The sequence below is a fragment of the Aplidium turbinatum genome, chromosome 3 (genome assembly GCF_918807975.1).
Source record: "Aplidium turbinatum chromosome 3, kaAplTurb1.1, whole genome shotgun sequence".
Classification (NCBI taxonomy): domain Eukaryota; kingdom Metazoa; phylum Chordata; class Ascidiacea; order Aplousobranchia; family Polyclinidae; genus Aplidium; species Aplidium turbinatum.
The window spans coordinates 47,281,340-47,305,088 of NC_137474.1; the positions used below are offsets into that span (position 1 = coordinate 47,281,340).

Below are 23,749 nucleotides of genomic sequence, written 5' to 3' on the forward strand. Positions count from 1 at the left end.
ACTATTCCTTCAGCTCCCTCACAGCTTCGGAAAATTTCCATTTTGCTGAAACAGCTTACTATAAAAACAACCAAGTTACATGGGTTTTTTAAACGTTTAGTAACATAAAAAAGTTGCAAAATTATACGTTTTTGCTATCTGGGTAGTCTTGGCCCGGCAAAAGCTTCTCAACCAAACAACATTGCACATTACTTGTCTAATAGTTTTTGTTCGACTACACAAATGACTTGGTTTACATCTTATTATGAATTATGATAGCCTATTTGGAGAGTTTACGCAAACCCTAAAATATTAATTTTTCAGAAACCCCAATTATGATGTAATGTTTCTTCCCTTATACCCCAGTCCTCAATTACGGTGGCCTTTCATTACCAAAACCTACTATTATGACACAACAATGCGGTTGAGATTGAATTTTTGAATCTTTAATAAACTATGCCAATTCAAAGCTTTTTTTAATAGTTCTATATGCAAATAAGGTCAAACTTGGCGGTGGGATGGTGCAACGGATAAGGCGTTGGCTTTCCAATTATGCAAACCTGGTTCGACTCCCGGCTTCAGCTGGTTGTTGATAAACACCGCTCACCTATACCCAGGGTGTAATAAATTGGATGGGCATAGTTGCTGAAGTAAAGGCGGCCGAGAGAGAGGAACTGGCCACCCTACTCTCCTTAGTGTCGAAGGCTTAGTATAATGAGAACCTTATATCTTCTCATTCCCCAAAGCTCAGTATCTGAGTATGGGACCTTTAAAAAAAAGGTCAAACTTAGCATTTGATACAATTCCTTGCAAATACCAAAATTGCTTCTATTTGTAACACTAAACTAAAGTATCGGCCAAAATATCGGTATCGGTATCGGCCTAAAAAAGTGATATCGGTATCGGCCAAAATATTGGTATCGGTACATCTCTAATTGCAATTAACAGTTTCAGTAAACAAGGAAATGTTTGACACATCGCAATACAGGCAACAATAGTGACCTGCAAACATATCAGCGAAAAATAGGCTCAAATAACAGGGAAAAAGAAACCAGGTACCATGAAACAAACGCTTGCGGAAATCATCAAAAAATCGTAATTCTATCGTAATTTATGAACATCAACGTAACATCAACTTGCTCATCAACGTGGCAAGAATTTGTTGATTAACAATGTTTTGCAGTACTTGCTTCGGCAGTACATATACTAGGCTATAATTGGAACGATACAGAGAATATTAGCATGGCTCCTGCGCAAGGATGACACGCAAAATCGTGACAAGCTAAATATTTTCATAATACAACCAGAAAAAGTCTCTAAATTTATATGTACTATTTTGCCAATTTATTATAAATTGAGTTGGCACGCCGACCCATTTTGCCAACAAAAACTTGCATAAAGGAAACACTGCTCGTGAAACACAATAACGGTGAAACTCGCACTAGTATTTACATGACATTTGCAAACTTAAAATAAGCAACCCTATGCTCACAGACAATTTCGAAATTCGAAAACAGACGTTTTAATCAACCACTGGGACAGTGTGGCTGGACATCGCATTGGAATAACTTTAAGCAACCCCCACCTAGAACTGTAATCTGATTGGTCGGTCGGTGGAATGGTATGCAATGCGAAAATATGCTTCCCGGAAAGTATTTCTTGCTTTCGTGCTCTTTAATTTCTCAAAAAAAGTATTTTTGGTTATACTTGTACGCTGATACCTTCCGCGGGCCGCAGCGATACAGCGTGGCGGGCCGCATGCGGCTTACGGGCCGCCATTTGGTGACCTCTGACCTAAGGTATACAACAATTGACTGATAAAAATTAATTGCCTAGCTAAAGCATTTTCAAAAGGTTTATCAAATGCCGATGCAATGATTAACAAACTCAAACCTGCATCGTCAGGAAAATATTGGGCTAATGAGAATGTGGGGGCGGAACAAATAAATTCTTCCTTGATATTAACATTAGGCTGAGTCTTTGCTTAACAAGCAAAGAGCTTTAAACAAAAGAAAAAATCCAATTGACTAGAACCTAGTGGTGAACATTTGTTGCATGAATTTATCGGTGTTCTACTGATGAGGTTAGCCTAACGGCCAAAATGTCGGTGTCAATCCCAGGAAATGCTTGCCATAAACAACTGTAGCATATTATGTTGTACTAGGGATCTGTGGGACAATAGTGTCTCCTGTAGTGTCTACCTAGGTTTTTTTTTAGCAAAATCTCCGAAAAAAAATGTAGAAAATTCGGTCAAAATGTCCAAAAAAATATATAGTTAATTCGGTCAAAATGTCCAAAAAAATATATAGGCCTAGTTAATTCGGTCAAAATGTCAATTCGGACAAAAAGAAAATTCTTTTATCAAAAAAATGACCGAATTTTTTCAAGTCATTTCGGACAAATGACTGAAAAGTCTCAGAGAAAAAAAAACCCAGGTGTCTACAGGAGCTGCCACAATCATGCCGCATTCAAAGCATATTGTTGAGAAGGTCACTAGCTTACAAATCCCAATCTACTTCGAATTTTTCTAAATACCATAGTCCTGCTCTGTAAGCTCAAACTGGTTACTGGTTCGGTCCATCGCTTGATTCTGCACAAATTACCTGCAAAGCTATTCTTCTCAGAGATGATTCAAACTTGGCACTGCAAATTTGTGTCACATTTGCCGCATCTGATGAAAGGAACTTACTGAGTTTGTCTGAAGAGAGCAATGCAATTTCCAACTACAATGAAATAAGATTTTAATTTGGAAAAGTGCATAAGGTAGAGAAGTTAGTTTGTTGCAGACAAATGAAATCAAGCAACAATGTAATACATTCAATAATGTAATGTACCAATCATATAGTATGCTAATGTATGGTTCGCAACTATGGTGTAACTATAAAACTTCTACTTTAAATCGCATACGAGTTGCTTACAACGACTCGTACAGAATTATCCACAATTTGTCGAGATGCGACAGTGCTAGAGTGTATCAGGTACAGAACGACGAGTTAACATTTGATGCTCTATTAAGAAAAAATTGCTATGCATTTGTAGAACGTTGCAAAAGATCAATTAATCCACTTTTGCGCAATGATATGTCTTCTGATTACTACTTTAATTCTACATTTTATATTCACTACAACAGTATTTTGTACGTTGTTTGATGTAGCCTGCTTGATGTTGTGTTAGTCTGATATTTTGTGTGATGACTGTTAAAAATTTGAATTCTATGGACTTTGAGTCTGATGGCAAATAAATAATAATAATAATAACACTGGCCAACAAAAAAACTTTTTTCCGGCTGCCAAAGATATTTTAACGTTTCTGGGCAATTTCGGGCCACTGAATCCGAAAATAACATCGGTTTCTTTGAAATGGCTCCAGTTTTTGAGATATCGATATATTCAAATTTTGGCAAGATGACCAAGATATTCAAGATACGGTAAGCCATGGGCACCCCATACTGTCTGCAAAGCGTGTGTAGAAAGCCTGAGAAAGTGGACTAAAGGTACACTTAAAAATCTTAATTTTGGTGTACCAATGGTTTGGAGAGGACCAAGAAGCTATTTCAATGACTGCTAATTCTGTTTGGTACACCTACAGGCAGGGGTGCAACTAGGGGGCTGTTTAGTCGGCATGAAAGCCCCCTTTAAGATTTGCAACTTCAAGAAGAGGAACGACTAACTAGACTGAGACTTACGTACTACTTAACATGTGTCAGTTCAAGCTCCGTTCTATACATACTAAACTTGTTTCACGCTCAAGTCACATAAACCGCAATACAAAATATTAACAGACCGTCATTTATTCACATTAGAATTTTCTTCTTAAATTTGTATCGATCGCTTTAAATCAGGGGTGACAAACCTTTTTGCGATCGCGAGCCACTTTGTCAATTACACATGAGTTATCGGGCCACACAACTTTTTAATCGTAACCTACTATGAAATGTTTTAGAAGCGACTGAAGATATTATTCATGAAAAGTAACAATCAGCAAATGAAAGTAATAAAACCCACACAGTTGAAATTATCTTACGCAGAATCGAAACATACAACAGTAAAAATAAAAACAAATCAACTTGAGCAAAAAGGATAGAGCAACAGTACTTGCACTGAAAACAGTTTAATTTTCCAGTTTAACCGTATTAAGACTGGGGCTGGCATAATGTGCCCGCGACAATTTCAAACGATTGTATTTTAATGGGCATGCGGCCATGTGTGCTATTAAGCTGAAATTTCTTGACTTTTCTTAAATATTACTTGGCTAAATGTATTTAAAGTTTCGTATCTATACCTGATTCGGTTTGGGAGATATTTTACCGTTTTTAGTATGTACCTTGAAATATTTCATTGATTTGCTCCTGGAGTGAGAGCAGATTGCGCCTGGTTGGTTTCTTTTATAATAACAGTGACAGATCAACAATTGTTTATTCAAAGGCACCAAGCCGAGTCGCCTTATGAGCTCATCGCGCGTGTAATTTGATCAGTTGAGAAGAAGAACACTGCATGATAACAATTACTGATTTGCGTCTGGCGTAAATTGCGTACAGCTGCTTCTGTATGTGACTGAAACAAACCATTTATTTTACGCTGATTGCACAATAAACCAACGCGAAAAGTGTGGCATTACAAGCTGGAAATAGAGTAGTTTACAAGAACAATACCGGATAGTCGAAACTGATGATATTTTTGATAGTAAAATTGTTTCATTTCGCAATCATTCAACTTTAAAAGTCGAATATTTATATGTCGATTTTTGATCTTTTTTTCCACAATTTATACAGCATCGGCAACCAATTTTATTCAGTAATTTTCTAGCCGACAAAACTGCGCTATTATTTTGTCGATTCAACGATTAGCCACAGCTATTAGGTGTAAAAACATGAAGATCGGCTGACGTATATCATCAGTAACTAAGCATTGCGGCATTGTCAAGTTGTAAGAAAATACAATTTATTATTCAAGTTCAATGGGACTTCATTCTAGGTGGCTGGTAATGCCCAACATTGCCAGATTTCAACGTCCTCAGTTGTTGAACTTACGCAAATATAACCGATTTTGTCGGCGGACATATTCTTCCTGGAATGACCTACTTCAAAGTTTGGTTGCTTTGTCTACCGTATTTACTTGATTGATATTTGTGTATGTAATACATCATGTTAAACCCGCTGAAGTTACTTTGTTTTATTTCTCTACGGTTCAACAAAGCAAACTCTCTACCAAAGCTTTATTAATGAACATACCGGTAAATTTGGAGAGTACTGCAGTTTCAGCTTTGCGTGTAAACAGTATTTGCGGCTTACAATCAAGGGCGGCTTACATTAAATTTTTAACACTATCACATGCGGCTTACAATCAATGGTGGCTTACAATCAAGCGCGGCTTACAATCAAGCAAATACGGTATATCAGTTTTTCGTCTTTAGATGTACTTCTAAATCTAACGTGAAATTGGGGAAATGAAGCAAATATCGACAGAAATCTACCGACATCTCAACCAACAGTTGTTTCCGATCTTCGTATCTTTTCAAACAAACTCAAGTCAAATAAACAATTTTCACATCTAAGCACTGTGGTCAAACGTTGAGTCGATATAATAATGTCGCACTTTTGCCGGCTGGATAATTAGGCCACAGAGTAAGTAGATTCTCGGCAATTGATGAGCCGTTACGGTAGTTAGCGTGAGAGACAGAATGCAAAGAGTGATGCGGGATTACAATGACGTCATTATCTCAAGCAGAGCAAGCGTTGTCGTCGTATCCAGGCTTACACCCGGTGGTTGAAGATTTAGATTAAGTGGACGGGAAGGCAAGGAAGCCAATCTTTGTGTCCACCTTCAGGCATGCCTTCAAGTGTCCTGCCACAGACACAGCCGCATGCTCTTGAGTGGTGTCGAACCGCGCCCTTTCGATTGCCGTTCCAGTGGTCTCACCACTCGGCTATGCAGCCGACGTTTCTTTATTATAATTTACATCTAACTTTGGCGATTTGACTGCTGTTTAATAAATCCATTACAGCTATAAATATACACATGATTCGAAAACAAGTTTGAATTTGTTGGAAAGTCAGATAAATTTTCTTTCACTTGGTAAAGTATCTAACTGACAGCATGCGTATCAAACGCGTAACAAACGTTCAAAAACCAAGGGCGCTTTATGCGCCCCCCCAACTCAAGGAATCCCATGAGAACCCAGTCTTAATACGGTTAAGCGTTTGCTTTCATATGAGTATGATTTCTTCTTTTTTTGGCTCTATCCTTTTTTCTCAAGTTGACGAAATGTTTCAACCAGTATGCTCCAAAACATCAAATCAGTTAATGAAATTTCTTTTTCAAACAACAAACAAAAGCCCATGCGAATCATACAGGTGAAGCTATCTAATGCAGCATTGAAGCATAAAATATTAAAAAATAACATTGATGTATTGAATTTTTTTGTTTAGTGGGATTTTTGGAAAGTTTTTTGCTTGACTAAGCGTTCAATATTAGGTCGAACAGACGATGTGGCAACTCTCAACTGCACACTAAGATTTTCATCTGTCAGCCTCGACCTGTAGCAAAGGAAGGTGTACCAGTGAAGGTACAGCTTTGAGATGTCTTTCGTCTTTAATGCATGAGCGATTGTTAAATTGTTTTGCGGGCCGCAGGTTCGTCACCTCTGCTTTAAATGACTGATTTCGTCCAGATGCTATTTTGTCAGATGTTAGTGCTTGTTTGCGGCGCACCTTTGTGTGTCGAAGGGATACACAAAACGTATTTCAGTCATCTAGGCTTCAGTAACCGTTTCCCACAGTTACAATGTAGAATTGGCTAAATTGAAGTTAATTGAAATTGAGACACGTAGCCTACAACTATCTACACTTGGTTAATATGGTAATTTCATCCCCAAAGTTTATTTCATTAGGACATTAATTTTTGAAATATTGATATGAATGCCCTTATATGGTACAGTTGGTACCAATCACAGTTTTCATTACTTCATCACCAAATATGTTAAGTTTGGGTAATAGTTGAAACTAGACATGGTATTCTACTCGCAAACAGCCAAACCTCAACCATTTGCTTGTATGGTATGTCACGCTTTCTTTCTATCTCTTACCAGGAAAAAGACTTGGAAAGGTTCAATGACGTAGTTAAATGGGTTATAACCAAAAAGCAGTCAATTAAATGTCGAATAGTTCTACTAGTGAAATGATATATATGAAAACGCTTGAAGGACTCCAACGAATGGTTCACCACTTCCAGCAATTAATCAAAGTAACAGTAAACAGCAATAGATTCCAACGCTTGCGGCTTTTGATCGAGTTTAACGTGATCCACTCACAGCTTCTCATACGATTCTAATTTCAATCAGAAATTATATTAGCATCAACTTTGCTTTACTCGTATTCAATACTTCAGGTCATAACCGATAATAACACATCGCACCAAAGTATTACAATCAAAACAACACGCTCGTTGAAGACACAAAGCAGTCCATCGCGAGGCCTTGCACATTGATTGTGACATACGCCCCTTAGAATATTGTTGCAAACAATATAACAACACAATCAATACAAAACAATTAATTACTCAATAAAACAGTTCTCATTAATCCATCGTTGCATAATCTACCAACGACAGCGTTTCTTAAAACAATGATCATTACGTTTACTGTGAAAGTTTCCATCGTCCTCAATGTCTTCAGTGCACCGGCGAGCAAGATGACCCAATGACCCATCTTCATACATCAAAAACACTTCCTCTCCGGACAGTCCTTGGCCAGATGACCTTCTCTGTGACAGTTGTAGCAAGCCTTTTCATCAAAAGGGCAGCTCCTGGCTATGTGCCCAATCTCTACACATCGGTAGCAGTGGTTGTCACGGCAACGTCTGTTTTCTGAATGTCCGCCATCAGCAACGCACTCCCTGGCAAAGTGTTTGCGTCTACCGCATCTATAGCAAACTCCAAATGATCGTCGCCTGCCTCCTCTCCTTGGTTCTTCGCGCTTGTAGTATCCGTGATCGTAAAATTGTCGCTGATTATCTGCAGAACAATCTCGAGCAAAGTGACCCTTCTTGCCACAAGCATAACAAGTAACTTCAGAATCTCTCTCAGTAACATTTCCGATTATAAGATCAACTAAAGGGTTTGGTAAACATAACGCTTTCACAGTCCCACTACAATACGGAGTTTCGATATATATCTTCGCTAATGGTCCTTGGATTGAAGTGTTATTTATCAACATCACATGGCCAGTTTTTCCCGTTAATTGACTGTCTTTTACTAAATCTCTCCTCACCATTATACCCGTAGAACCAGAATCACGTAAAACTTTTACCTTTTTGTTTCCAACTGTTCCATTCACTACTGGCAAGTAATCTTCAGGTATTATTTTTTCGCAAACATCTTTTTTTGTCTTCTTTCCCGTTTTATTCTTCAACTGATCATCTTCATCTGGTCTCTTCTCCTCAAGCGCTGGCTCATGAATCATTATCGCACAACCACCTCGATAAACGTCCGTGTCTTTATTCTTCCCAGACTGATTGGATAGGGAAAACGACTTGTCCTTGCATTCCTTCGCTTCGTGTCCTTGCCTATTGCAACGATTGCACCACTTCCTCGACTCCTGATGATTTCTGTTAGTCTTCTTTCGGCAGTTAACAGCCTTATGACCTAAGCCATTACAATTAAAACAACGTACTTCTCTTGGAACAGCACCTCCTTTAAAATTATTTGTTTGCTCCTCGTCATCATCGAATGACAACATCTCTTCGGTCGACAGCTTCTCATCACGGGTAACTAAATACTGTTCTGCCACAATGGCTATGTCTTCTAGAGTCTTTGGACTTCTCTCCATTAAATAAACAGACAGATCTTTTGAACATGAATCTGTGAATTGTTCCTTAACTATAAGATTTGCCAATCCGTCCAATGATTGTTCGGCCCCCGAAAGTTCAAACCATTTTAACAAAAGGTTTCTTAAACGTTCAATAAATTGACCTGGGCTTTCGTGTCATTCAGGCTTTGCCTCACGGAATCTTTGACGGTATCCATGCTCGGTAAAATTGTATCGCTTTAACAGAGCTAACTTCAATCTGTCGTAGTTCATGGCCTCTTCTTGCAAAAGTCTTGAATATACATCAAGAGCTTGTCCCGATAATAACATGCTTAGCTGGGTAGCCCACGTCGACTTCTCCGATTTGGCTATTTTAGCATATCTTTCAAATCTTAACAAATAACTATCCAACTCATCTTTTTCTTCAACAAATGATGGCAAATCTGGACGTCTAACTTGCGCCACAATAACATCTCGAGCATTATCATTAGTATAATTAGATCGCTCACCAATGTCCAGCTTTTGTCTTTCTAAATCAAGTCTTATCTTTTCCAATTCATATTGCGCTCTTCTTTCTTCTGCTTCGCGGTGTGCCTGTTTTTCTTCTGCTTCGCGTTGTGCTCGTTTTTCTTCGGCTTCTGCTTCACGCTGTGCTCGTTTCTCTTCAGCTTCAAGTTGTACTCGTTTTTCTTCAGCTTCACGCTGAGCTCGTTTTTCCTCAGCTTCAAGTTGTGCTCGTTTTTTTCAGCTTTACGCTGAGCTCGTTTTTCCTCAGCTTCAAGTTCTGCTCTCTTCTCTTCAAGTTCTGCTTTCCTTATTTCACGTTCTGCTCTTCTATCTTCTCTTTCGTCAGCTTCTCGTTGAGCTTTTTGGGCCATTATGTTGTGATACTCTTCCATCACAAACTGAGACTTCTCATTGTCACTCAGCCCCATTCGTTCAGCCATGCTCCGTAAGTCTTCAATCATCTCATGTTTGATGGTATGTCCATTTTGACAGCTTGTTGTTAATTTATTATTCTTTCAATAAATCCTTCGGTATTCTTCGGATAATCCCGGACGAGCCCCCAGAATGTCACGCTTTCTTTCTATCTCTTACCAGGAAAAAGACTTGGAAAGGTTCAATGACGTAGTTTAATGGGTTATAACCGAAAAGCAGTCAATTAAATGTCGAATAGTTCTACTAATGAAATGATATATATGAAAACACTTGAAGGACTCCAACGAATGGTTCACCACTTCCAGCAATTAATCAAAGTAACAGTAAACAGCAATAGATTCCAACGCTTGCGGCTTTTAATCGAGTTTAACGTGATCCACTCAAAGCTTCTCACACGATTCTAATTTCAATCAGAAATTATATTAGCATCAACTTTGCTTTACTCGTATTCAATACTGCAGGTCATAACCGATAATAACACACGCACCAGAATTTTACAATCAAAACAACACGCTCGTTGAAGACACAAAGCAGTCCATCGCGAGGCCTTGCACATTGATTGTGACAGTTAGGTTCCGTGTTTACGATATATTCTTTCGGTATTTCACAAGAAAAAAAAACGCGCAGGAACGATGAAAGGCGACATTGACCTTGATACTACAGCATTGAAGACTTGCCAACACCAATGCTATGCTACTGTGTCTTGGTAACCTACATTATGCAATGTCATAATGTTCTATTTGAACACCTCCGTCCTCCACTGACCATTGGTGCATAAAGGTTTTGGGGCTATGAAAGCATTAATCTGTATTTTCATTTTACTTAGTAGCCTGTGACTACTACTCCCCACTTCCCAGGTTTCGATGGGTAGTTTGCAGAAGGGTTGTCAATGACCTTGCGAAATTTCGTTTATTTTGAAAGTGGATAGGCATAGGCTATATGTTTCTCTTTCACTTTTATTACAATAAATCAATTAATTTGTGGAATATCATTCATGTCAATCTGTTTTCTAGGAAGGCATGTACTTAAATTGCAGCCTATCTAGTTATGATAACAACCTAATCTTGCGAAGACTCAGATCCAGTGTCGCTTCTAGTTCTAAAACACACAACAAATACGTGTCTCTCAGCATTTGTCCGAATGCAGACCATGAAAATGCATTGGCATCGCTTTGTCATCCGTCTACAATGCTATTGTATTATCATCGATCTAATCCTGCTGGTAGACTGTGAGGGAAATTGTCATGGTGCAGCAAAATTAATCAACCAGTCGATTAGCTAGTTAAACTAAAGTCTGCAACCATGGGGGGCTGGATCCAGCAATTCGAGGGTGACCAGGATCTGAATATCGAACCAACAGGCTATGGTCACACGACCAACAGCAAACATGATGATGTCGTGCCATCATAGCAGCATTTTGATCAAAATGCAGCTTAGCAGGATAGTTGTGCCAGTGTTCTTGTCTTGATCCCATCCTTTTTTTTTAGCTGTGATGTATGGCCTATGCGCAGAGGATACAGGTTTCTGTTTTCCCAATTTGGACTAACTTACAGGTTAGCAAAAGAATCAGCTGAGATGAAAGGCTGTGTGATGATCATGTGACTAAGCCAGACAGTGACCTAGTTTGCGCTTGAACGCACACGGTTGCAAGATCAAATTTGCAAGTGTAGACAATTTTTGTCAGTTGAGGCTGCAGAATCCAGGTGAATGGGCTTTTCAGGCTTGTAGTGTAGACGAGGCAAAAGGCTTAATCCAGCTCTAGCAGGCCTCGAAATTCGTTTTTGTTTACGGCGGACAAACGTGTCCGGTCTGAGCAGCTATCTCGGCTGACAATCTAAGTCTCACGGCGGACACACCAGTTTTAACGTTGATCGTCATGCTTAATCACTTTATCTTGATATTTCTTCGCCATTTGAAAACTATAGTTATATTTCCCTGGGCTTTTTCTTACTGTAATACCAAAACAACAAATTATGCTGCATTTTGCTGTAATAGCCTACTCGTATTTTTAATTTTGTAACCAACCTTTTCTTATCAATATTACTCGGAGATCAAAGCCAGACATAAGATTTGACCTAAGTTGTGCATGATTAGTGCAGAAGCTACCGGTACTCCCATCAATTCTTAGCGAAGAATTCACCTTTGTTACGATGATTCAATGTCTTCAATTGTTGAAGCAACGTAAAAATCAAAAGTTTTCCTGCTTGAATGGAAGCTGAGGATACAGTATTCACACTTTCTAGATGCGCTCTAGAATGTGTGGGAAATTGTATTTTCGCAACAATTGTTTGTGCTATGCAATGACGATTTGTATCGCTGATTCTTGTGTTATTTCTGGCGGACAAATTTGACTAATCTAGAGGGTACTTCCCGCGGACATCACATGCTGTGACGGCAGACATGTCCGCCGTAAATTTTGAGGCCTGCTCTAGTTATGACAGCATGTTTTAGGATAGCAGTAAAAGATCAAAAGTTGTCATATAATAAACCTCTATCCCACAAGAACAACTTTAATTGAACACTTATATTATACACAATACACATATATGGAGTTGCAGTGGACAACTGGTCAACCATGTTTGTAGTGTCTGTGTAATGTGTATTTACATAATCTGTATTGGAAACCCATAACGTGCTAGTATATAAATGACTCGTGTCTCGCTGTTTGGATTCTTTTGTTCCGCCACGCAAATACAAGTGCTATGACAAGTAAGTTAAATCTGAACTATCAAGTTGTGTAAAGCAGGCTAGGTGGACACAACAATTCTGGCGACGAGGATAGTAGGATAATACTCAGAAAAGAATGGAGATACCTACGTTTGATTTACAACCTTTTGACTGTGAAAGTCCTGGAGCAAGCACGCGATGGACCAGATGGAAACGAGCTTTTGAGTTGTATGCTGAAGGAAAGAATGTCACGAATGCTTCTAGAAAGCGAGCTCTGCTGCTGCATTGTGCTGGAATGGTAGTGCAGGACATTTTTTTTACCTTTGAAGGGGAATTGACTAGCTATGAAGCTGCTGTTCAAGCACTAACTAATTATTTTACGCCGTTAAACAATGTCCCGCATGAACGCCATGTATTTAGATCTCTATTTCAAAAAGAGGAAGAAAGTGTAGAACAATTTATAACTCAATTAAAACAAAAAGCAGAAACGTGCAGTTTTGAAGACATGGATGATCAAATTCGTGATCAAGTCGTGGAAAAATGTAGATCGGATGCGTTACGACGGCGACTCTTAGAAAAAGGAAGTGACTTGAATCCAAAAACGTTAAGAGAATTGGCCTTGGCATTTGAAGTGTCAGAAATTCAATCCAGATCATACGGTCAGGAAGTCAACAAAATCTCGACGTTTAAATCGGCTAAGAAAAGCTATCAATCTCGATTTCGATGTTACCGATGTGGAAGGGAAGGTCACAAAAGCAGCGACAGGAATTGTCCAGCGCAAGGAAAAGAATGTAGAAAATGCAATAAAATGGGTCACTTTGCAAGCTGCTGCAGAACAAAGTCTGTTGGAACCAGCCACGTGGAAAAGAACCCGACAAATGGAAGCAACAGGACGAACCGGAAAAATAACATTAGACAAGTAAAACGAAATGCTGATGGTGAGTTGGACTATATCTTTAATCTATGTAGTTACAATACTGAAAAAGTTTCGGTAAATGTTGGTGGAATCAATATTTCAATGATTATCGACTCGGGAGCTACATGCAATGTAATTGATCGTGCACTGTGGGAAGATTTGAAAAAACAGCGCATTAAGTGCAAAAGCCATCTTTCTGACAAAACAATCTACGCTTATGGAAGTGATGCGCCTTTGAAAATAGCAGGAATTTTCACTGCAGACGTTGAAACAACAAAAAAAGCACTGAAAAATGTCGAATTTGTAGTGATCGAAGGAAAAGGGCAACCGCTGCTAGGATTGAAAACAGCCACAAAGTTACAAATAATTAAATTTGATTCTGATCTAAATGCTGTAACTAAAAGTCCTTTGTTTTTGAATAAATATCAGTCATGTTTCGATGGTGTGGGAAAATTAAAAGACTTTCAATTAACAATACCTGTTGATAAAAATGTAAAGCCTGTGTGTCAACCTGTAAGACGAATTCCATTTAACTTTCGTGACAAGTTGACAGAAAAATTGAAGCAGTTGGAAGACCTTGACATCATAGAAAAAGTTGAAGAACCGTCAACTTGGGTTTCACCTGCAATGATCGTGCCCAAGCAAAATGGAGACATCCGTTTGTGTGTCGATATGCGCCAAGCTAACAAAGCTGTCAGAAGAGAACGTCATCCGATGCCTACCATTGAAGAAGTGCTGCATGACATGAACCAAAGCAAGGTATTCACTAAACTAGATGTCAAATGGGCGTATCACCAAATTGAATTACAACCTAGTTCTAGAAATATTACTACATTTGTGACGCATGAAGGATTATATCGATACAAGAGACTGATGTTTGGAGTTAGTTGTGCTCCGGAGATGTACCAACGAGTAATGCAACAAATGCTACAAGGCTGTACAGTAGGGTGGGTCGATTTTTCCATTTATCATATAAATTTGAACATAGGTGCAGCTTTACCTTCTAAACATTTCCTCAAAGTTTAAAATCGTTTGGTGCACAGCAACCCATTACCCCAATGACCCCCTGTTTCTATAGCAGGGTTGCCAGATTAGGAGAAAAGTTGCGGAAATTTTTGTCATTTATCTCATTTTTTCGCCCAATCTGCCAATCCTGCGCAGTGAGCGAACTTCTAATAGTTGTGCGGTTTAACACGCCACAAAAAAACTTTGTGAAATTGATTCTTTATCTTATTTATCCGATAATGATCCGAGTTTCATGGAGATTGTCTCAACAAGTAGTGCCTACAATATCATCCCCATCCCTTGTGTTGCAAGGGAAGCCCATCAAAAGATGGTTTCTGACGAAACAGTTGCTGCTATTGCCACTGCTACTTTGCAGGATGTGTTGGAAAAAAACTTCTCCACAGACATCATTATTGACCCACGGAAAGCGAGACATAGCCAAGTCAAGAGGCGTACTGGATTGAAACCAACCCAACATGTCGTCAATAATTTTATGTCGCTCTATTTTGATGGGAGAAAGGATGAATCATATGTCTTTGATGACTACCACCACAGGAGAAAAATAAAAGAATACCATTACGTTTTACTGACACAACCTGGTGACATCTACATCTCTCATGTCACAACACCAAGTGGTCGTTCAGTTGACATTTTAAATGTATGATCGACGAGAATATGAACATGGATGGAATTCGAATAACAGGTTGTGACGGGACAGCAGTGAACACTGGGAATCGTAATGGAGTAATTGCTAAAATAAAAGATCATATCCATTATCCAGTATGAAGTTCAGTGGAATATATATTGGCCTTTGCTGCCCATCAATGAGTTACCATTGCAGCATCTATTTGGATTATTTGGAAAGACATCTGGTCCAGAAACATTCATTGGTGAAATTTGCGATATTCTGTGGTCAAACCTTATAGCCTTGGAGATCGCATTGTTTGATAAAATTGAAACTCCCCATTTGCCAAAATTGGACAATTCAAAAATCTAAGCACGGACCAGATGTACCTTTTGGAAATCTGCCATGCAATCAGTTCTGGGAAATGCTCTGAAACACTCTTACACAGAGATCCTGGGAAATATAATCATTCACAGAAGCAAATCGAATGTGCCGCTATTATGTTAGTCAAACAATCAATCAATCATCAATCATTTTATTTTTCGTCATTAACGCGTCCGGGACGAAAAAGATACTAACTACAAAAATCGATATAGACCTACTAGCACGTTAACGAACGGGAAAAGGTATATAACTGTATATGGAAAAGGAAAAACTGTATATGGGCCTGTGTGGTTTGCACTAAGATGGCCATAGATATCAGCGCTGCTCCAGCACTAGGCTACTTTTCCTTATGATACAACTCAGTCGTGGACTTGAGCCAGTAGAAGTGCAGTCTGTCATCGACAAATTGATCAAGTAAAATTGTTATGCAACTCACCCCGAAAACTTGCTATTATATAGCCTATGCCATGCCATGCTTCATGACAATAGACCTCCCATTCGTGAAGTAGCGGTTACGCGAATTCTGAAAGCACGAAAGCTTTCATCTACAATAATATGAAGATTCCATCGCCCTGCTGATCAACTGAATCTTTATGCGATGGATTATATTGAAATGATCGACTGGCCACAGATTGAGGATACTGAACCACCATTATTATTACCTAAGAACTAAGAGTGAGGATGAACTTTGGGATGCAATGAAGTCAGTCCCAGTGAAGTCGTCATGCACACTACAGACTCAAGCCGTCGAAAGAATGATTCGTGTGGTCGCTGAGGTCAGCCTCAAAACTGTCGGAAAGGAGAAAAGGAACTCAATGATTTATTCTATCTTAGATGCAAGGAAGCAGCGGCCTATATTTGAATCAAAGAAAGACTGTGTTGTTTAATTTAACATCCAGGTGTGGCTTTAACTTATTACATTTCAATTGTGTTTTGTTTTCACTGTAGCCTACCTATTGAATATAATTTACCGTGAAGTAAAAAATTGTATTTTTCCATACCACCTGGGGTAAGTGATTAGGAACACACCATCACATTGAAATTTTAACACTTTATTTAGTATGGCAAGCCTCACCTAAATACCGATTTATGCGACAATCCGACAATTTTATGTGAAAATCGACCCACCCTACTGTACAGGAGTCAAGAATATCCTTGATGACATTATCGTGTACGGGTCGACTCAGGAAGAGCATGACCGAAGACTCGAGAAGGTACTTGAAAGAATTCAAGATAGTGGGTTCACGCTGAACAAAGAAAAGTGCGAATTCAACAAAGACAAACTTGTATTTATGGGACATGTGCTGTCGTCTAAAGGAATTGACCAGGAAGAGGCAAAAGTTGAAGCTGTTAAGGAAGCAAGAGCACCAGAAAACGCTGCTGAAGTAAAAAGTTTTTTAGGACTGGTGAATTATAATGCTAGATTTATACCTGATTTAGCCACGGTGTCGGAACTGCTTTGTATGTTAACTCGTAAAAGTGTTGATTTTCATTGGGATAAAGCTCAACAGCAATCTTTTGAAAAGCTAAAATCTTTATTGTGCAATTGTGTAACTTTGGGTTATTATGACAAACATGCTAAAACTCAAGTAATTGCTGATGCTAGTCCTTATGATGTGACCCGTTTAGGCACACTTTTGACGTTTAGAGTACAGTGACTGGTCACCTTGGAAAAGATTGGAGCCTTACCAAGTATATATTCCATAGTAAACAATGCTAGCTATTAAAACGAAAATGAGTCATGGAGACTGATCAGGGCCCCCTGCTGTGAAGTCCCCTAAAAGCTACAGGGAAGGAGGAACCTCTTCTGTGTGCACAGCTGCTCGTGATGATGGCTTATGCCCAAATCCCTCTGGAAGGCATAAGTCTGATGGTAGACTGCTAAATACTAGAAAAAGGGCACTCAAAATAGGAACATGAAATGTAAGAACCCTTTATAAAGCAGGTCGATACGAAAATTTAAAACAAGAGATGTCGGTCATGAACTTTGATTTAATTGGGATAAGTGAAACTAGATGGATAGGTGATGGTAAAGTGACAGAAGAGAGATTTGTTTTTGTATATTCAGGAGGAGAACAGCATATGTACGGCGTCGGTATGATAATGAAAAAAGAAATAGCTAACTCAGTCATTGGATATTGGCCATTTTCTAACAGAGTTATGATGATTAAATTGTCTGCAGCACCATTTAATGTAAATATATTACAAATCTATGCACCAACCCAAGAACATACCGATGAAGAGATTGAGTTGTTTTATGAGTCAATAAAGGATGTACTTAAATATACTAAAAGTGGAGAAGTTAATATAGTAATTGGCGATTTTAATGCAATAGTGGGTGATCATCATGAATATCCAACAACTGGTCGTTATGGATTTGGCAATTTAAATGAACGTGGAAGAAGGTTGCTGGAATTATGTAAACTTAATGATTTAGTAATAGCGAACACTCTTTTTCAACATCCTGCTAGGCGGTTGTATACATGGCAAAGTCCAGGTTATCAATTTCGGAATCAAATTGACTATATTATGATAAACCAGAGGTTCAGAAATGGAGTAAGACAAGTTAAAACGTATCCAGGATGTGACATAATGTCTGACCACAATCCAGTTGTTATGAAAATCCAAATAAAGCTAAAAAGAGTGAAAAGAACAAATATGTCAGAACATATGGACATGAACATGCTTAAAAATGAACAATATCGAGAGAAATTCAGTATTACAGTAAACAATAAATTTGAATTATTACAGCAAACAGAAATTCCTCAAGTAATTACACAAGAAACTATAGATAGAAGTTGGAATGAAATTAAAGAAACCTTAAATGATGCAGCTACTAACATTCTACCATCAAAGAGGAAAAATATTAAACAGCCTTGGATTACTGAGAAGATACTTGACTTAATGCAACAGAGAAAGAAAAACAAATTCAATAATCACAAGAAATATAAAGCTTTAAATAAGGAAATATCCCAATTATGCAAAGATGCTAAACAAAGGTGGTGGGAAAATCAATGCAGTGAAATAGAACATCTAGAAGCATCTCATAAGTCACTTGAATTACACAATAAAGTTAAATAGCTAACATGTTTGAAGAAAGTTGAACAAGCAAACAGCTGCATCATGGATAGTGGAGGAAAATGTTATTTCAGGAAGAGGATATAAAGAGTAGATGGGAAGAGTATGTAACAGAATTATATGATGATGATAGAACATGTATGGCTGAAATTACCAATAATGAAGGAGAAGAAATATTGATATCTGAAGTTGAGAAAGCCATTCAAGATCTGAAATGTAATAAAGCTGCAGGAAAGGATAACATTTATCCAGAAATGCTAAAAGCACTCAATGGCATAAGTTTAAAACGCATACACAAATTATGTAATGAAATATATATGACTGGATTTATACCTAAAGAAATGAATGAAACTGTTTTTGTCAGACTACCAAAGAAATCCAAAGCAAAGAAATGCAGTGACTTTAGAACATTAAGTTTGATCAGTCATGTACTGAAAATTTTGTTGAGAATAATTTTATAAAGAAATCGAAAATCTATTGAGAATGAGGTTAGCATGACTCAAAGTGGATTTATAACTGGTAAAGGAACACGAGAGGGTATACTTAACTTCAGAACAATTTGTGAGAGTTACAATGCAGTAAATAAAGATGTATATGCATGTTTTATTGATTATGAGAAAGCATTTGATAGAGTTAACCATGAGAAACTGATTCATTGTTTGTCCAATATTGGTATGAATGGCAAAGACTTACGTTTTATTATCAATTTGTACTGGAATCAAAAAGCATTTGTTCGCATGGAAAAAGATTTGTCTAAAGGAATTGATATCAAGCGTGGAGCACGCCAAGGATGTGTACTTTCTTCATGCATGACCTACTAGAACACGGCCAAATATGTTGCTATTTGAAGAAATTTCTAAGAGTCTGAAGTGTTACAATCATAGCTATGACAAACCTGTCATCTTCCCATTTCCAGAATTAAGTAAAATAAGCAATATTTGCACCTAGACATATGTTTGGCTTGTTTAACCGGAGATTAGGTATGTGCGTTGAGCACAGTTTACACAATAATAATGTAATATGTAAGACTTTTCAACTGCACCCTGCAGGTAGTATCGTTTGGTGCAATTGCATATTCCATTTGAAATGTTAAGGATTTTTTGTGAATTCTATGTGGTAAGCTGTTCATTTGATGTGCTAATTTGAATTTTAGTTTGTTTTGTTTTTCGACCAGTTGAATTTTGCAAGTAAAGTATGTCTTTTGGCGAAAGATCCTGCTATACAAAAAACCTAACGACTGTGTATGATGAGACTACCTCCAAGATGCAGTTGAAAAGTCTTACATATCTTACATGATTATTGCATAAATTGTGCTAAACGTACATATCTAATCTCCGTCAAAACAAGCCAAAAATATGTCTAGACGGAAATATTGCTTATTTTACGTACTTCTGTAAGTGGGAAAATGACAGGTTTGTCATGGCTACGATTGTAACAATTAAGACTCTTAGAAATTTTCCCAAATAGCAACATATTTGGCCGTGTTCTAGTAGGCCGTGCTCCATGTCTTTTTAATTTATATACAGAAATGATTTTTCGATCCATTGATGATATGAGAGGAGTAAAAGTTGGTGGCTTGAATATAACAAATTTACGCTATGCTGATGATACTGTTCTGTTGGCTGAATCACAAGAAGATCTTCAAGAAATATTGGACAATGTTAACTCAATTGGTAAAGAATTTAATATGAAAATTAACGCTAAAAAGACCAAATCAATGATAATCTCAAAATCACCAGACACTTCAGTACTCCAAATTATAATTGACAACGAAATTATACAAAAAGTAAAATCTTTTTCATATCTTGGTCATTTAATAACTGAAGATGGGAGGTGTGACCATGAAATTCTTAGACGGATAGAAATTGCAAGAACTACATTTGGAAAAATGAAAAATATTTTAACCAATCAACGTTTAAATTTATCAACTCGTCTCAGGATACTAAAATGCTATATCTGGTCGACCCTATTATACAATTCCGAAACTTGGACAATGTCACAAAAAATGGAGAAACGGATCGATGCCTTCGAGCTCTGGACATACAGGCAAATGTTAAAAATTTCATGGAAACAAAAGATCACTAACGATGAAGTACCCTCCAAATTCAATTCAAGCAAAATGCTCTTACAAACAGTCAAAAGAAGAAAATTGAAGTATTTCGGACACACAATAAGGCAAAATTCATTACAAAGATCATTAATAGAAGGGAAGATAAACGGTAAAAGAAGTAAAGGCAGACCAAGAATGATTTGGACAACAAACATCACAAAATGGACAAAATTAACTTATGAATGTGCAGTACGCACAGCTCATGGCCGAGAACAATGGCGCATTGTATCCAACCCTCCATACGAGGAAGGAACAAAATGATGATGATGAGTCCTTATGGTTTAGCTGGAGTGCTGGTGCAAAACCAAAATGGGAAAAATTATGTTATTAGTTATGCTAGCCGTACTTTAACCGAAATTGAACGTAAATATTCACAAACTGAAAAAGAAGCTTTAGCTATTGTGTGGGCATGATTTCACGTTTATTTGTATGGGAGCAGTTTTGATTTATAAACAGATCATAAACCGTTAAAATTCATTTTCACTCTTCGCTCCAAGCCGAATGCTAGAATGGAACGCTGGATTGTAAGATTAATGCCTTATTATCAGTATGAAGTGAAGTATATCCCAGGAAGGCAAAACATTGCCAATTGCTTATCTCGCTTATTTTCTTCAAAAGCGCTGTGCAAACACGTTGATGACACGCATGAGTATGTGAAATTTGTAGCAAAAGAAGCGACGCCTACTGCCATGAGCACACGTGACATCGAGCGTGCAACAAACGCTGATTTTGAGTTGCGCAATGTCATGGATTGCATTCTTTTGAACGACTGGTGTGAACTTGAATGTAAGTCTTATTTAACAGTTCCAAGTGAATTAGCTGTCATTGGCCGTCTTCTATTACGAGGTACACGTATTGTGATTCCAAAAACATTGAGACAACACGTTCTTACGTAGCTCACGAGGGCCATCCTGGTATCGTTGTCATGAAGAGACGTCTTCGAACTAAAGTATGGTGGCCTGGCATAGACAAAGATGTCGATCGTTTTTGTAAAAATTGTTTTGGGTGTCAACTTGTTTCAAAACCTGTATCCCCTGAACCCATGAAACGTACCAAATTGCCGGAAGGACCCTGGCAAGATCTTGCTATTGATTTAATGGGACCTCTGCCTTCTGGTGATTATGTTTTTGTTGTGATCGATTATTTCAGTCGTTACTTTGAAATTGATGTTATGAAAACAGTTACTAGTGAAAAAGTGATTGAAAGTTTAAAGAAAATGTTTGCAACGCATGGTTTCTTCTTCTTCAACAGATTGATCATGTTTGATCAGCTGTGATCTCCCTTATGAACTGCCTCCATTTTGTTCTGTCCTTTGTTTTTATTAGAGTTTCCGGTCTGCTTTTTATTCCTGTAATTTGCTTGATATTGTCAAAACATTTCATTTTTTGTTGTCCTCTTGTTCGTTTGCCTTGGTTTACCTTGTTCAATAACTTCTGATAATGGTCCGCAATTTATTAGCAACAAATTTCATTCATTTTTGAGCGAATGTGGAATATTGCATCGTAGAGTAACTCCATTATGGCCTCAAGCCAACGGAGAAGTTAAAATTCAAAATCGCTCATTGCTTAAACGCATTAAAATTGCACAAGCTGTCGGAAAAAACTGGAAAAATGAATTGTATTCGTATTTACTTATGTATCATTCTACGCCACACTCAACGACTGGAGTTAGTCCAGCCGAATTGTTCTTCAAACGAAAATTGCGTACTAAGTTACCATGCATTGATCGTTCTTATGACCATGATTCTAAATCTGTTCGTGACAGAGATTCAGAAATGAAGGAAAGGGGAAAGTTATATGCTGATCTTAGACGTGGTGCAGTTCAAGCTGATATTAAACCTGGTGACACTGTACTATTGAAACAACATGGCCATGATAAACTTTCTACTACCTTTCGTAAAGATCCGTTTATTGTCACAGAGAAGCATGGAAATTGTGTGATTGTTGAAAATGATGATGCAAAGTATAAAAGAAACGTAACCCATGTTAAGAAATTTCATGATTCAAACAATGACCTAACCACTGATGTGTCTTCGAGACATAATGTCTCGACTGAGGCTTTCTCTGATTCAACTGATGTAATACCCGAACAAAAATGTTTCGCCTGATAACCTTACTGACGCTGTTATTCTAACCAGGCCGCATCGCAACATCAAACCACCGCAACAGTTTAAAGACTTTTGTTATTGTGTTTAACCAGAACTGTTATGTTTAATTCTTGATCTGTTGACTACATTTCGAAATAGTGTTTGATTCTGAAAAGGAAAGAGATGTAGTGTCTGTGTATTTACATACAGTCACACATATTGTTTTCTCGTTTAGATTTATGTAGTAAGCCAGTAAGCCACCATAAAGTCACTGCAGCAAATATTCGCATGAATATCTGGAAGCGCAAGAAACTTCCACAGACAAAAAATTCTGCTCTCAGTTAAAATAGTAACTAGAAACGAGCTATATATATAGGCTATATATCCGATGACTGAATTATTGATGCTCTTCTTTCATGTTCAGTTTGCATGGATTTTATTTTTTATGTCACACAAAACAGCGTTGTTATTATGCATGTCTATTTTCCTGCTAAAAAGGGATAAGATAGAGTTTGCACTATTGGACAAAAGCATATATAATTTAAAAACATAGAAAAAACTTTGGCAGATTAATTATGCATATAACTGGCCTTGTGCCTACCTAACTGTGTTCAATGTTTATATATTATATGTGGACACAAAAGTTTATTAAACAATACATAAAAAGCTTCGAACCTGATGAAATCTGCTTCCCTAAAAATATTACCTGCTTGTTTTGTGCCTGCATCTTGAAGTTACTGCACAAAACGCATGACCCTCCAACTGACACAAACTTTGACCAATATTAAGAATTAACTGACCTATCTGCAAACAACCTGTAAAATCCAGGTATCTTCAAAATAAACATATACTGGTACACACTGGCTACTGCTCTTCATTCCTACTCAAATGAGATGTACTTTGAAGCACTAGCTGAATGCTTGAATACTGTATGTAGAGTTTTAACAATAACACAGCAATAATGCCCGACAACACATACTCAACAGACAGCAGCCTGTTGAGTATGTGTTGCAAGTTATAAGTTGACATACACATAACACAAGCATAAAACAAGTTATAAGTTGACATACAAGATGAAAAATCAATAACATGTAAGGTTGATGTGCATATTTGCGAATTTTGCGACCATCGAGGTAATAGCAGCCACTTCACAAGTTTG

General features: G+C 37.8%; 1 protein-coding gene and 1 non-coding gene across 6 annotated transcripts in view; one reads left to right on the forward strand and one right to left on the reverse strand.

Annotated features, from left to right (window-relative positions):
• Positions 1 to 23,407, reverse strand: part of LOC145767522 (uncharacterized) — a 62,602-nt gene extending 39,195 nt beyond the window's left edge. For all 5 annotated transcript variants that reach the window (XM_082579364.1, XM_082579363.1, XM_082579361.1 and 2 more), the window contains exons 1-2: positions 23,297 to 23,407; positions 2,583 to 2,702 (exon numbers count right to left, since the gene is read on the reverse strand). In XM_082579364.1, coding sequence (XP_082435490.1) covers positions 2,583 to 2,702; positions 23,297 to 23,317 — 141 coding nt within the window. In that variant the 5' untranslated portion in view covers positions 23,318 to 23,407. The remainder of the gene's footprint in view (positions 1 to 2,582; positions 2,703 to 23,296) is intronic.
• LOC145767671 (U6 spliceosomal RNA) lies at positions 1,162 to 1,273 on the forward strand. The gene has a single exon (XR_014288839.1). It is a non-coding gene; the product is annotated as a U6 spliceosomal RNA (small nuclear RNA).
• Positions 23,408 to 23,749: the final 342 nt, after the last annotated feature.